The following is a 14,734-nucleotide window of genomic DNA, read 5'->3' on the forward strand; positions in this document are numbered from 1 at the left end:
TGTGGGGAGGAATTAGCACCAGCTTGGACCCAGCTGGCATGTGTGCCTCCTGCACGGGAAAAGAGATGGGGGAGGGGCAGACTGCAGTTATCAAAGTCAGAGGAAAGCAGGGCCATGGTGCCTGCACTGTGCTCTGTAACAAAATGATTTGACCCAGAGTAAGGGGGTTCTCTGGACAAGCTCTCCCAGGTGACAATATAGGGAACCTGGTCCAGGTGGCCATAAGGGTCAGACTGGAAGACTTTTTCTTTAACCTGCAAAATAGTATCTAGATTGAACATCCCACTCTGTGGCCAGCCCACTTCAAAAGTGGGCCATTCCGGGAAGCAGACTGCTGGCCAGCATTTCTTTCAGATTTCCACAGCTCGGTCTGCAGCTTTTCTCTAAAGTTAGAGTTAGGGTCAGAGAGGTGGTTACTTACTGCCCCATGGTACCAGATTTAGACTCAAGTACAAACAGATACACAAAAACAAAGACACGACATAAAACCAAAGACATGAAAAGGCAAAACCAAACTCAAAATCAGAAGCTGTGCAGCACTACAGATGGAGGTGAGCGACAAATATCTGTGCCTCCTGGGAACTAGAGGAGTGACCTGGTTACTCCTAGCCCCTTTCAGACACTGGAGTGTCCTCCAGATTTCAGATTACTGGAGTGTCCTCCAGATACCAACCCTACATAGGTACAATTTCTCAGAATACCAATGAACACAAACTACAATAATCACAGAAACAAAGCAGGCAGACAGACAAAGACAATAAGAGCACTCGAGCTTACTTCCAACAAGCCCTGGAATGGGTCCAGAAGTGAATCATTTCCCAGCCCATGCACCAAAATGTTGGACTAGATGTCCGAACATCAGGGAACAGTTACTCCAGACACCACTCACACAGCCTCAATTAATGCAAAAGCAAGAGAAATTTTTATTCTGTCATGACAGGGCCCTTCAGGTTTGGGATATAAAGGACATCTGATAGCTGTTACAGTCCATCTTTTAAAGCAAAAAGCCACAAACACAAGGGGGAACCTGTAGGTTGTTTTCCAACTTATTGGATTGGCTTATTCAAACGGTTACTAGCAGTGATTGCTCTATTCCAGTGCAGGAGAATAGCTGTGTGGTCAGGTGATAAGGGAGAGCATCTCTGGTTCATCCTGACCTTGTTCTAGTGACTAAATCAATACATCAGGAACTGAGTCAACATCTGTGGGATGTCTTTGCCTCAATTCCCAGAATGGAGTTATATTTGAAGATTATTCACAAGGACACAAAAAGATAAACAGTCCAGTAGGTAGGGGGACAACTGTCCCATTTCCAAGAGAGTGAGTGTAAAGTTTTAGAAAAATGTCTTAGGGTTGAGAGGGCTTAAAAATACATTTAGAGACTTTCAGGATCACCTTTGTCTGAGCTTTGTTTATCCTTTAAGACAGATTCAATATCAAGTAGCCCAGGATGGAAACCCTGTCTCAAAAAAAACCAAAAAAAAAAAAAAAACAAGTAGCCCAGGATGACTTTGAACTCACAGAGATCTGTCTAGCTCTGTCTCTCAAGCCCCAGGATTAAAGGTCTGTGCCACCACTCCCTGGATTGTATAACAGAATAGTATGGCTGCTTTGCCCTCTGAACTTCAGGCAAACTTTCTTTATTAAAATACAAATAAAATACCACTATAGAAGGTGAGAGAAATCAGAGGAGAATAAAGAATCATATTCTCAATATCTAATGACAGAACAACAGGTCAGGAAGAGAAAGTTTGAATTCTTAATAAATCAATCCCCTTCTCCCTTTTCAAAACCAATAAATGTTGTTTTTCAAAGCCGAGTCATTCAACACACTGCCAGGTGCAGTAGTCTTTTTCCCCTTAGGCTTCCATGTCTCACTTTTTACAAGAGCATGATGGGCTGTTATCAACTCAGCCACTGTCAGTGCCATGAAAGAGAACTGAGGGCTTGTGTCCTATGTGGCAGTGAGGACTGGGCCAAGCCTCCACAGCTCAGCAGAGTTGGAGGGACTAAAATGGGCTTCACCAAACAGGAACACTACTAGAATGCACAAACTGATTTTAAATATTTTACTCATATTATATTTTATTTGGGTAGGGTTTTGTCTACAGAGATGGCTGTGCCCATGGAGTAGTAACTTAGATCCTCTGTAGCACCAGTTAGAGATGGTTTAAAAGTCCCCCATGTGTGCTGGGAAGTGATCAAGGGTCCCCTGCACAAATAACTATTGCTTTTGTCAACTGAGTCATCATCTCTCCAGTTCACACATGCTAAGTTTGAAGGAAAAATGTCTTCATTCTCTTGCCCTTTTCTTGTAAATAAACATTCATGTTTATTTTTCACTTTGTTCTGAGCCCTTGATCATATGGTCTGCTCATCCAATGCAGACAGTTTTCTGCAAAGAAACCTTACTGGAATGAGATTGGGATCAGCAGAACCTTGAATCCCAGTTTGCATCTGATGAGACAAAAATCAAAGCAGTCTAAAACAGGGTAGAAGTTGCATAGAGTATACCAGAATCTGGTGCTGCTCCTCCCCCTACCTGTCCTTCACTAATTTACAGATGTGTTGAAGCCAGGCGTAGCAGCTATGTTTCCCCAAATTCATTGCAATTGCACCTCAGAGCCCACAGTCTAAACAGGTGTCATTAGTAACAACACTGACTGAAGGAAGACACACCTAGGTCACAGCCCACAGAGTCCTAAGATCGCTTCAGGCATTTGAGCGGGTGATTCAGGAAAAGACCACATGCAGGAAACAGAGAGGCACATACTTCAGCCACCCAAGTGGGGATAGGAGTAGACCAGTGTCTTCCAGCTCAAGGTCTCAAAAACCTCAGAAGCATGAGCTGCAATGAAATCCATTGCCCTAGTTTTCAATTGCACTGAGCTGTGGAGGTCAACCAGGAAGAGAGTGTGGGCAGCATTCTCCACAGAGAGGTCCCTGCAGAGGGCACTCTCGCACATGAACTTCAAACGCTCCAGGCCATACTTGTAAGTAGCTACCAGCACAGCATCTGCCATGCTGTGGAGATCTGGCTGCTTCCCAGTGTAAATGAAGTCCATCATTGCCTTGAAGACTTCAGGTTTCAGGTCATGAATCTCAATGCGATTCTTTCTGCTCTCCTCCGTGTCATGTTCAAACATGGCTCTGAAAACTGGAGAGTGAGCAGCTAAGATGGCCTTGTGAGCCCGGAATTCCTGGCCAGCTACCACCACGCAGCAATCTGTGAAGCTCGAATTCTTCCACAGCTCTCCTAGATCATCTCCTAATATGCATTTGGGAACCTGGATTCTCGGCTCCGTGCTATCATCAGGGATACTGTAGGAGTACAGGAAAGGATTCCCCATGCAGTAGAGGGTAAAGTGGTCTTCAGGGACAAGGCCACAAGAATGGTCCAAGAGAAAATCTCAAAGAACGAACAATTTGTAACCCCTTTGGTGGCCTGGACGGAAACTAAAGTATTCTGGGCTAGTCACAGGTTCTATTGTTTCTCCTTTGGCATTTATAATCCAAAACTTCAACCGTACTACGGTAAGGCGACTCTTTCTAGAGCTGAGCAACTCTAAGTGAACTGACAGGTAATCTGAGCTTTCTTCATCTATCCCCTTAGAGTGAACTCTCAAACACCATTTGTCATTGTCTTCTATTGAAAAAGTTGGGCTTCTAATACTGTCCCACATTTCCTCCAGAATAAAACGGAAGTTGTGGATGGTCCACCTGCAGGAGAAATTCTGGAGGTTCAACTGTGTATAGCCCCGGGTCTTGTCTATGGTGTCCTGTGACATTTCTCGTGGAGGTAGTTTGAAGGTTAAACTGGATCCAAAATGAAAAACTAGGATTTGTCTTCTCTTGCCCTTAGGAAACAATAATAGGCATGATATACATTTTTAGCTTCTGTTTCTCCTCTGTTCCCTCTTCTATGAGCCCGGAAACTCGAGTCTCTGAAATTATCCAGATTTCAATTCTAATTTCAGTGTGGGTAGACTAGGCTACACGGGACTGTTGTATCACTTCATTTTTTTTTTCTAGATTGAATCTTAGGTCAGTGGATTTCTAAGTATGAGAATCATACACAACTTTTGATAATTTACAACATTTTATATACTTAGCCAAAATTTTGCACAGTGGTTCTCTAGTGTAACAGAACATACCCAAAGACTCTCTCTGTCTGAACAAAGAGATTCATTAGAATGCCTTAGGGCTGCAGTCCTGCTAATCACACAAAAGCAAGCTGTGAAGGGAGAGTCCAAGTATCCAGTACTTACTCAGTCCAGGAGATTAGACGTGCCGACTGGTCTTCAATCTATGCTGGAATTGGGATGAAGAATTCTCCAATGCCAGTGAGGGAATGGTTTTGCTGCTCTGGAGGGCAAGCAGGCAATGAGCAACAGCTTCCTCCATATTTTTTATAGGGTCCTAGGAGACAGAAGGCCCAGCCAGAGGTGTGTCCTCCAGACTCTAGATATGGATTAAAGGTGTGTCCTTCAGGTCTTGAGATAAATGTTTATGTTTTTCTGCCTCCAAAGTGTGTCTGTGAAGTGCTGTACCTACTTCAACTTAAGCAAAAACATTTCTCACAGTCGTGCCCTCTGTTTAGGATTACAGTTAATTCCAGGTATATTCAGGTTCTTTTACTTAGAGTTGTGAAATGTGTTTTCATTCCTGGTGCATCTACATTTTTTGTCATCTGCCTGGAGAAGGCTGTTGCAGTCTCCCATCATCTTTAATCTTTGGACAATGCGGCACCAAGATACCCTAAAGGATTTCCTACCCAACAACCATAATCTTTCTTGCCTTCATAGTAGAGACTCAATCCAAATTTCTGATGGTGATCTTGATCCATCATCCCTCCTAACACTGTTATTTCCTTCTCAGCCTGTTGTACTAAGGACATCAGAAGCTCAAAATGGCTTCGGAGAGGTCTGAGCTTCCATTCAGTGGAGTATTTGTTGTGCTCCAGAGAGAGGCAAGGCCCCCACACCAACATTCACCCCGGAACCAAAACTTCCAGACCAGAAGGACTAAGGTCATGGGAATGGGAAGCAAAGTTTTTCCCCAGGAGTCGCTAGGGGAGATAGTGAGAGGAGCTATTCCCTTTTCTACCTCTTAATGCCTGGACCAATGGACACAGGCTAAGGAGAAAACTGCCTCCTGCAGAATCCTGACCTAGCACTAGAGGCTGATGGTACTTCTTTAATCTTTCCTTGTGTCTTGAAATGTCCAGTCCATCTTTCTGTCCTGACAGCTGTTTCGGGAAGTTGGTGAACATGGGAATATCAACTGAACATATCATAATGAGATACAATAAACATAGGCACAAGCTCTCATATCAGGGCTGGGGGAGTCGACCAGAAGGAAGAAAAGGTTCCCTGTATCAGCGCAAAATAAATGCAATGCAGATATCAAAGAATATTTACCATTTTAATAATAAACTTACAGAACCAGAGTTCCAGCGTACTACAGGAGGTAGGGAGGAAAAAAAGGGGCCAAGCCGCCTCCCGGCGTGCCCATTTATTGGCAGGCATTCGCCTGAGGCAAACCCCGCCCCCTAAAGGGGCTGTCTTAACCCTACATCTCCCCCTTTTGTCTAAATAAGGCAGAACTAAACCAAATATAACTATAAACAATAATAACAAATGATAAATATAACAAACAATATTGAGAACAAAAGTTTTGCTAGAGAGTAACTACAATTAAATAATCTTCAACTCCATCAAAGATCTGAGAAGGGAGTAAATATTACTTAACAAATGAGAGATATCCAAAATGTGCAACAAATGACAGAGACAACTGACTACCTGGGCAATCACCCAAAATCTCATTTGCAATGTTGAGGCAACCAACTTTGGCTAAGGCCTAACATAACCCAAAGGCCGGTTCTGCCAAGAAGACAAGCTCCCAGTGGAGTATCTTTGGTGCTCAACGTTCTCTCGGGAGTAGAGTGGTGTTGCCAGGAGTAATTGTGTCTCGTTGGCACAGAATTCTAGGTTAGATTAAAGGCCATTTTCTACAGCTCTTCAAAGAGGCTGAAGATTATACTATTTATACTAAAAAGAATCTCTATGTATTTAAAAGATCTGATTATCCTAAAAATAAATATGACAAACATATAATTCTCAATACCTATCTAATTTGAAACTAAGAGAATAAACAACTGTGCAATATATGAAGACAATGATCTTCACCTGTAAACAATGTCTTTACTTATCAAATGTAAACAATGTTATTACATAAATAGTATCAGAGGTAGAAATGTACATTGTGATATGACAGATGTATCCATACAATATAAGCATACTCTTATAATTTTCTAAAAACAGTAAGTCACGAATACCAATCATCCCATCAAATCAGTTAATCCCCCTCTTTTTTTTTTAATATACCACTAATTTCATACAATATCTCCCCATCCCCTCAACCCTAAACCAACCAGTAAAAGATGTCCCTAACCCTGTGGGCAAACTCTGTTGGGAGAGGGGACATCGTCCTCTTAGATTGCTTCTAGCTGACATGGGGGCGACGTTCTTCTTAGGGCCCCCTGTGAAAGCAAATGATGGTAAAATTCCCAAATTAACCTTTGACTTAAGAAAATTATAACTAGTCTCTGAGTGTTTTGAGAAGGTCCGGCCAGAGCGTTGTCAAAAATGTGCATCATATGAAATTGTCTCTTACAGTTGGTACAAAAAAATAGGTCTAAAATTAGTGCTTAAAAAAATTCATGACGTCATAAAAACCAGATTGAGTTGATGTTGTGGGGCCCCATCTTCATCCTGGAAACTTCAAATATTACTGTAGGATAATATGTTGCTTGTTATGGGAAATTTAAACATTAACAACAAGGACATATACCAACATATAAAGAAAGACAAAGATATGAGGAAAGGCAAAGAAAGCTTATCAGGTATCAAATTATTCTTATTTTGTCCCATGTCATGGCTCCTGACCTGAGACAGAAACTCTGAAATATCCCTTATTAACAGGCTTGAAATTGAAGAGGGACTGAGCCATAGTCCAACTCCAAAACCAGCTCTACACATTTATAAAGAAGTGTTCAATAAAACACATAAATATATATAAAAAAATCAATACTTACAATATGTATAGAATTTTATTGTTGATGTTTAGTGGGTCATAACTATTTTCCATCCATCAGTAATTAAATATTCAGGGTCCCTTAAATTCTTTGGAGATGAATATTTTTTTTTGTGGAGATAAGAAAAGAACCCTGCCCCCATTTTATCAGTAATCCTTACCATCTGAATGTCAGTCATCCTTGTGAATGAATTGTTATCTATCTTTTCCAAGTGACTTCTCTTTCTCAAACCGATCCTTTATTAATTTTGATGGTATCCATAATTTTTCCTCACCTGTGGAGATAAGAGTAAAACCCCTTCCCCAACGCAGCACATCTCCTGGCTTCCATTGTGAGGTCAGCACATCCTTGAAATAAACTGGTTGATTTAGTTCAGCAGACTTTTCCATTATCCAATGTCTTTTTGCAGCCATCGTTCCCTTCTCGTTAGCGTTGAGAAAATTCAAGGTTAACAAAGCATTATGTAACCTATTTCTGGGGGTGTTTTCCATCCCTTTCTGTTTGTTCAACATATCCTTTATAGTTCGATTTGATCTTTCTATGACTGCTTGACCTGTAGGATTGTATGGTATACCTGTAACATGCTTGATATTGTAATAATCAAAAAACCGTTTCATTTTCCTAGAGACATAAGCAGGACCATTATCTGTCTTTATTTGTGTAGGTATACCCATGATAGCCATGACTTTTAATAAATGAGTGATTATTGAATCAGCTTTTTCTGAACTTAAAGCAGTTGCCCATTGAAAGCCTGAATAAGTGTCGATGGTGTGATGAACATACTTCAATTTGCCAAATTCTGCAAAGTGGAACACATCCATCTGCCAGATTTCATTTCTATGGGTGCCCTTTGGATTAGCCCCTGCTGGCAGTGGCGTTTGGTTATAGAAAGAGCAAATAGGGCATTTCTTCACAATCTCCTTAGCTTGTTGCCATGTAATAGAAAACTCTTTCTTCAAACCTTTGCTATTAACATGATGTTTTTTATGAAATTCAGAGGCTTGTAGTACACTACCAATCAATAATTGATCAATTTCTGCATTACCTTGTGCTAGAGGACCTGGCAGACCCGTATGGGATCAGATGTGTGTTATGTACATAGGGCAAAGCCTGTTCCTGATCAAATCTTGAACCTGGAGAAACAATGAGGTTAGTTCTGTATCATCAGGTATAAATTCAGCAGTTTCAATATGTAAAATAACTCTTTCTGCATATTGTGAATCAGTAACTATATAATAGGTTCTTTAAAATATTTTAGTACCATAAGAATGGCATATAATTCTGCCTTCTGGACAGAATCATAAGGACTTTGTTCCACCTTACCCAAGTCTTCTGATTTGTAACCTGCCTTCCCTGATTTATTGGCATCAGTTTAGAATGTACGGGCTCCAGTTATTGGAGCATCACAGACTATTCGAGGAAGAATCCAAGAAGTTCTCTTTATGAAGTTAAGCCTCTTGCTTTTTGGATAGTTGTAATTAATGTCTCCCAAAAAATTAGCACAAGCTCTTTGCCATGGTTCATTATCTTCCCATAATTTTTCTAGTTCATCAGCAGTGAAAGGCACTATAATTTTTACTGGGTCTAGGCCTGCTAGTTGACGAAGTCTCAGCTTGCCTTTTATAATTAACTCAGAGACTTTTTCCACATAAGCTTTTAGTTTCTTACTTGGTTTATGCGGTAAAAAGATCCATTCCAAGATAATATCATCTCTCTGCATTAAAATTCCTGTAGGAGAAATTTTTGATGGTAATATGACAAGAATACAATTGAGCTCTGGATTCACTCTGTCCACATGTGCCTGTTGTAATTTCTCCTCAATCATTGTCAGTTCCTTTTCTGCTTCAGTTGTTAATTCTCTGGGACTGTTTAAATCTTTATCATCATTCAAGGTCTTGTTCAAATGAATTATTAGATCAGGTGTTATCCCAATAGCTGGTCGTAAACTGGAAATGTCTCCTAACAGTCTTTGAAAGTCATTAAGAGTCTGTAGGCGATCTCTCCAAATTTGTGCCTTCTGTGTCTTAATTTTTTGCAAACCTATTCTATAACCTAAATAATTAACAGAATCTCCCTTCTGAATCTTTTCAGGAGCAATTTGTAATCCCCATTTAGGTAACAGTATCTGTATTTCTTCAAACAGTCTGTTCAAGGTATCTATGTTTGAATCAGATAACAATATGTCATCCATGTAATGGTATACTATAGATTTGGGAAATTTCTTGCGTATTATTTGTAATGGTTGGTTCACAAAATATTGGCACAGGGAGGGGCTATTTAACATACCCTGGGGGAGGACGGTCCAGTGGTACCTCCTCGAAGGTTGAGAATTGTTATAAGTAGGCACTGTGAAGGCAAATTTTTCTCTATCTTCTTTTTGCAAAGGTATAGTGAAAAAACAATCCTTTAAATCAATAACTATGAGAGGCCATCCTTTTGGTAATAAAGAGGGCAAAGGAATTCCAGATTGCAGAGGGCCCATAGGTTGAATAACCTTGTTGATGGCCCTGAGATCTGTCACCATTCTCCATTTACCTGATTTTTTCTTAACCACAAATACAGGAGAATTCCAAGGGCTGGTAGATTCTTCTATATGTCCAGCATCTAGTTGTTCTTGTACCAGCTGTTCTAAAGCCTGTAACTTTTCCTCAGCTAAAGGCCATTGCTTTATCCATATTGGTTTCTCAGTCAACCATTTTAAAGGCAAGGCTGTTGGTATTTCTGAAGGGACATCAATTGCTTGTTCTTGCATAGCCCTAATGGCCGGTTTTCTCCGTTTGTAATAACTTCTAATACTATTTTCAGAAATATGGGCTCTAGAAGTAGCAGGAATGTTAATTTCGGTATTCCATTGTTGTAATAGGTTACGACCCCATAAATTCATTGCAATATTGGCTACATATGGCCTTAATTTTCCTATTTGTCCCTCAGGCCCTATACATTCAACCCATCTCATGCTCTGCCTTATTCGAGATAGGGTTCCAATTCCCAGGAGCTGAACATTTACATTCTGAAGAGGCCAATATGGATGCCAAGATTTGGGGGTAATGATACTTACATCAGCACCTGTGTCCAGCAGGCCAGTAATAAAAATGCCATTTACACACACTCTCAGCTTAGGTCTTTGATCATTTATAGAAGTTTGCCAAAACACACGTAACTCATCTTTCTGATTACTATTGCTTGTAACAGTAGGCATATGGCTTTCTAATTGTCCTGACGAGGCATGTTCTCTGCAGAAACTGGAAATGACTGAACCATGTTTGCCATGGGGGCCTAAGAGGCCCCCCCCTCACGTTTCCCGTCTGTATCAGGTTGCCTTGTCTATCTCTTGTAGACCTGCATTCATTCGTCCAGTGTCTGCCTTTTCCACATCTTCTACATAAACCTGAAGGCTGAGTTCTTCTATTCCTGTTATTTCTAGAAGATGCATTATTATTATTTCTGAAAACCCATTGTTTACAATTCCTTTTCATATGACCCATTTTGCCACAATTAAAACATTTGGTATTCTGGTGTCTCCTTTTACCATTGGAAATTGCTTCTTCTACCCATGCTTCAGTGCCATAGTCAAATGTGTCAACATTTAGTGTATGCAAGACCCATTCTTCCAAGGACTATGATCTGAACTTTAAAGGCCCCAAGATTTTTTTGCATTCCACATTAGCATTTTCATAAGCCAAAGACTCAATTATTATACATCTTGCTTCTGGGTCAGATATCCCTATTTGTACAGCCTTAGTTAATCTTTGTAAAAAGTCACTAAAAGGTTCTCTCTGACCCTGTTTAACTGTGACAAATGATTCCATTCTCTGTCCTGGGTCTTGTACTCTGTCCCAAGCCCTTAAGGCTGCTGTAGTACACATGGAGAGTATGTTTTCATCCAAATTAGCTTGTTCCTGAGGGTCGGAAAAGAGCCCTTCACCTAGAATTTTATCTAGGGAAATGTCAATTCCCTTCGCCTTTTCCTGCTGTTCTAAAAGTCTAGCGTCTTGCCTGAATAAGCATTTCCATTTTAATTGCGGTCCACTCTCAAGGACCGTGGAGCTCAGCTGGAGCCAGTCCGAGGGGGTTGCTCTGCTTGTTGTGGCCCAAGATCTTAGCATCTCTTTAACAAAAGAGGTGTGCATCCCAAAAGTCATGACGGCCTGTTTAATTTTTTTGAGATCATTCATACGGACAGGCTCCCATGTATCTTCCTTGATGACCCTAGGGTTTCTGGAACCAATCACCTTTTCTGTTGTTATTACAGGAAAGGCATGTAGAGCTGTAGGGAGAGCTTTGTGGAAATTGTCCCAGAGGGATTTATCCACAGATGTAGTTAAAATTTGCCTTTCTACCCTTTGCTCTTCTTCATCAGAATTTAGAAATTCCTCAATCTTTTCAATTTTATTCACCATTGCTTTTTGTAATGTCTGAATCTCCTGCCCAGAATTATGTTCTAAAGCCTTCATTGAGGATTCTAAAGTATGAAATTTGTGCAGTAGAGATAACTAGTCATCTTTGGACATAATTTTTATGGCATAAACCGTGCCTTCTTGTATTGACAATCTTTCCGTCAATCTGTCATAAGCTTTAGACAAAATTCGATTGTCACATTCAGCAGTTTTGATTCTCTCAGTTAATGTTTCAGTTCCTACAGAAAGGCACTGCTGGAACTTACGATCTAATTCAGCTGTTCCTTCTTCCAAAGTAATGAGTTTCTCCTTAACATAAGCCTGTACCTTTTTTAGATTTTGCTCAGTTAACCGAGTCATGTTAAACAAAGATTTGTTTTCTTCCTGGAGAACTTCAAACTGATTCTTGAGAAGATTGTTGTCATTCTCAATAGTTTTTAAACGTTCAACCTCTGCCTTAAGAGATTTGATCATTTTCCTATTATCAAACCAAATAGTGCTAAGGAAAATTAAGAATCCCAGGAATATCCATAGATGTGGGGTGGTAGACACCTCTTGTAAGATCTCCCAAATGGTGCACTCAAAAAAGCTGTTGAAATCTGAAATTGTCACGTTCTCAGACATTATTTATAAAAGAAAAAATTCTCTTACCTGTAACGACTGGTTCCTGCCAGTGGTGGCGAAAGAGTCCAGTTGAATCCACGTGTCCTAAATCTGAAATAAAATGACTCAAAAACAAAATTGAAACAGACACCAGGCTGATAAGTAGCAATTGAGCCAGAAAGGGAATAAAGAAAAGCCAGCAAAGTAAACAAATCAAAGGGATGCCGGCGTTTTTGTGACGGGGCTCGCAGGCCGCTGTCACATGACCCGAGCGCCGGCGGAGGTGGGAGGGGAACAGAGACTTAGGCGGTGTTAAAAAGGCTCTGTCGATTTCAAACCCGCTGCTTGATTCTCTAGCAAGCAGCAGGGAAAATCGAGTTGCTCAGAATCTCAGCTGCTTCCGCGCGCGCCCAGAGAGACTGCTCAGAATCTCAGCTGCTTCCGGGCGCTCCCAGAGAGACTGCTCAGAATCTCAGCTGCTTCCGCGCCCGCCCAGAGAGACCGCCGCAGCGGCCCGGGGTGCAAGAGACTCCGATTTTGGGCCGGTTCTCGGCAAAGCCCCACGGGGAGGGCGCCAATTGTATCCACGCAAAATAAATGCAATGCACATATCAAAGAATATTTACCATTTTAATAATAAACTTACAGAACCAGAGTTCCAGCGTAGTACAGGAGGTAGGGAGGAAAAAAGGGGGCCCAGCCGCCTCCCCGCGCGCCCATTTATTGGGAGGCATTCACCCGAGGCAAACCCCGCCCCCTAAAGGGGCTGTCTTAACCCTACAGTTCCCAGCATCAGACAAACAGGTCAGAGACTCCCCACAGTCCCACTCTTTAGGAGTCCCACAAAAACCCTCAAACTAAAGAACCACAGTGTGCATACAAAGGACATAGTGCTGACCCATGCATCTGTGTGATTGCCTCTCCAGTCGCTGTGAGCCCCTATGATCCCCGTTTTTCTGATTTTGTGAACCCCTTTACGCCCATCAGCCACTGGAGAAAGGCTAACCGATGACAGCTGGGCTAGGCACCAGTCTCAGAGTACAGCAATTTCTTAGGTATCGTTTATTAACATTTGTGTGTGTGTGACAGTGAGGACCCTGCACAAACTTCCGCAGCTGAGCAGGGCTGGGCTTTTCTGACAGAAACACCACCGGAATCCAAAGAGATTCTACAATTGTTATTCCGTTTCTATTGTATTGTATTGGGGTAAAATTTTGTCTATGTAACTGAACAAGGGTCCTCTGCAAGAGGAATGATTGCTTTTGCCCACTGAGTCATCTCTCCTGTCTCCAAAAACTGAGTTTGGAGGAAAAGTATCTTCATTCTCTTCCCCTTCTCTTGTAGGAACACATTCACGTTTGTTTTCTCCTGTGCCCTGAGCCTTTGATCTTATGTTCTACACAGTCCTCCTATCCAGACAGATTTCTCCAAAGAAACCCTGTTGGGATGTGCTGGGGGCATTAAATAAACTGAATCCCAGTTTCCAAATCTCTGGACAAAAATAAAACCAGTACATAGTACAGGTTGCATAGAGTCCATCAGAGTTCATCACAGTTCCTCCCCTACCCTGCCATTCTGTAGCACCAAAAATAAAAACCTAGAGATAGATATTGGGGTTCAAACCGACAACCAGAAAAGCAAAGCAGCCAAGTCGCTAGAGACGTCTTTCCTCTATCATGGCTGGATGACCATGGACTAAGCAGACTAAGCCTCTCTCTCTTCCCATTTTACATTACCTCTAGTGCTGGGATTCTCTAGAACAGGGATTGAAGGTGTGAGCCACCACCACCTGGATTCGTTTCTACATTGATCGTGTGTAGCCCAGAGTAGCCTTGACTCACAGAGATCCTTCTGCCTCTCTCTCCCAAATTCTGTGATTAAAGGTGTGACTCACCATTGTCTGACCTCTAGTGGCTTTAGCAGAAAGACACTAATATCTAATCTACTTCCCAAGACTTGAAGACATATACCTTTAATCCAAATCTAGAAGGTGGAAACACTCCGTAAACTGGACCACACCTTCTGCTGGAAGCATATAAAAGAACATGGAAGAAGGAAGCTATTACTTTTTGCTTGTTTGCCCTCACCTGGCAACAAGTCCATTCCTTCACTGGCATTAGAGAATTCCAGCATAGACTGAGGACCAGTCGGCACGTCTAACCTCCTGGACTGAGTAAGTACTGGATTCTTGGACTCTCTCTTCACAGTTAGCCAATGTGTGATTAGCAGAACTGCAGCCCTAAATCATTCTAATGAATCCCCTTTGTTCGGACAAAGAGAAAGTTGTTCTCTATGTTCTGTTACTCCAGAGAACTTTAGCACAACATTTTTGATATGAGTGTATGAAATGTTTCAAATTTTCAATTAAATATTAGCTACCTATTGACTTGAGATTCTATCTAGAAAACATGAACTGACAGAGCAGCCCCTGGTAATCTAAACTAGCTACACTGAAGCTAGTGTAGTCTCTGCATGACTTCAGAGACTCAAGGTCCCAACCCATATAAAAGTAAACAGGAGAGAAACAGACACTAAAAATCTCAATACTGTCTATTGTTGTCTCCCACATGGTGAAGAGAAAACAAATCCTAATTCTTCATTTGCATCCAGTTTAGCCTCCAAACTATCTCCAGGAAAA

At 41.4% G+C, this 14,734-nt stretch overlaps 1 protein-coding gene across 1 annotated transcript; it reads right to left on the minus strand.

Moving 5' to 3' along the window:
• Positions 1 to 2,774: 2,774 nt before the first annotated feature.
• LOC121450370 (speckle-type POZ protein-like) lies at positions 2,775 to 3,350 on the minus strand. The gene has a single exon (XM_041655185.1). The coding sequence runs from the start codon at positions 3,348 to 3,350 to the stop codon at positions 2,775 to 2,777; it is 576 nt and encodes a 191-aa protein (XP_041511119.1).
• Between the last annotated feature and the right edge of the window lie 11,384 nt (positions 3,351 to 14,734).

Source organism: Microtus oregoni, unplaced genomic scaffold (genome assembly GCF_018167655.1).
Source record: "Microtus oregoni isolate MIOR12 unplaced genomic scaffold, Mior012 000007F_ref0000211, whole genome shotgun sequence".
Taxonomy (NCBI): Eukaryota; Metazoa; Chordata; class Mammalia; order Rodentia; family Cricetidae; genus Microtus; species Microtus oregoni.

Excerpts from the sequence above, each read along its gene's own strand:
- LOC121450370 (XM_041655185.1), bottom strand. The coding sequence starts at position 3,350 with ATGGGGAATCCTTTCCTGTACTCCTACAGTATCCCTGATGATAGCACG.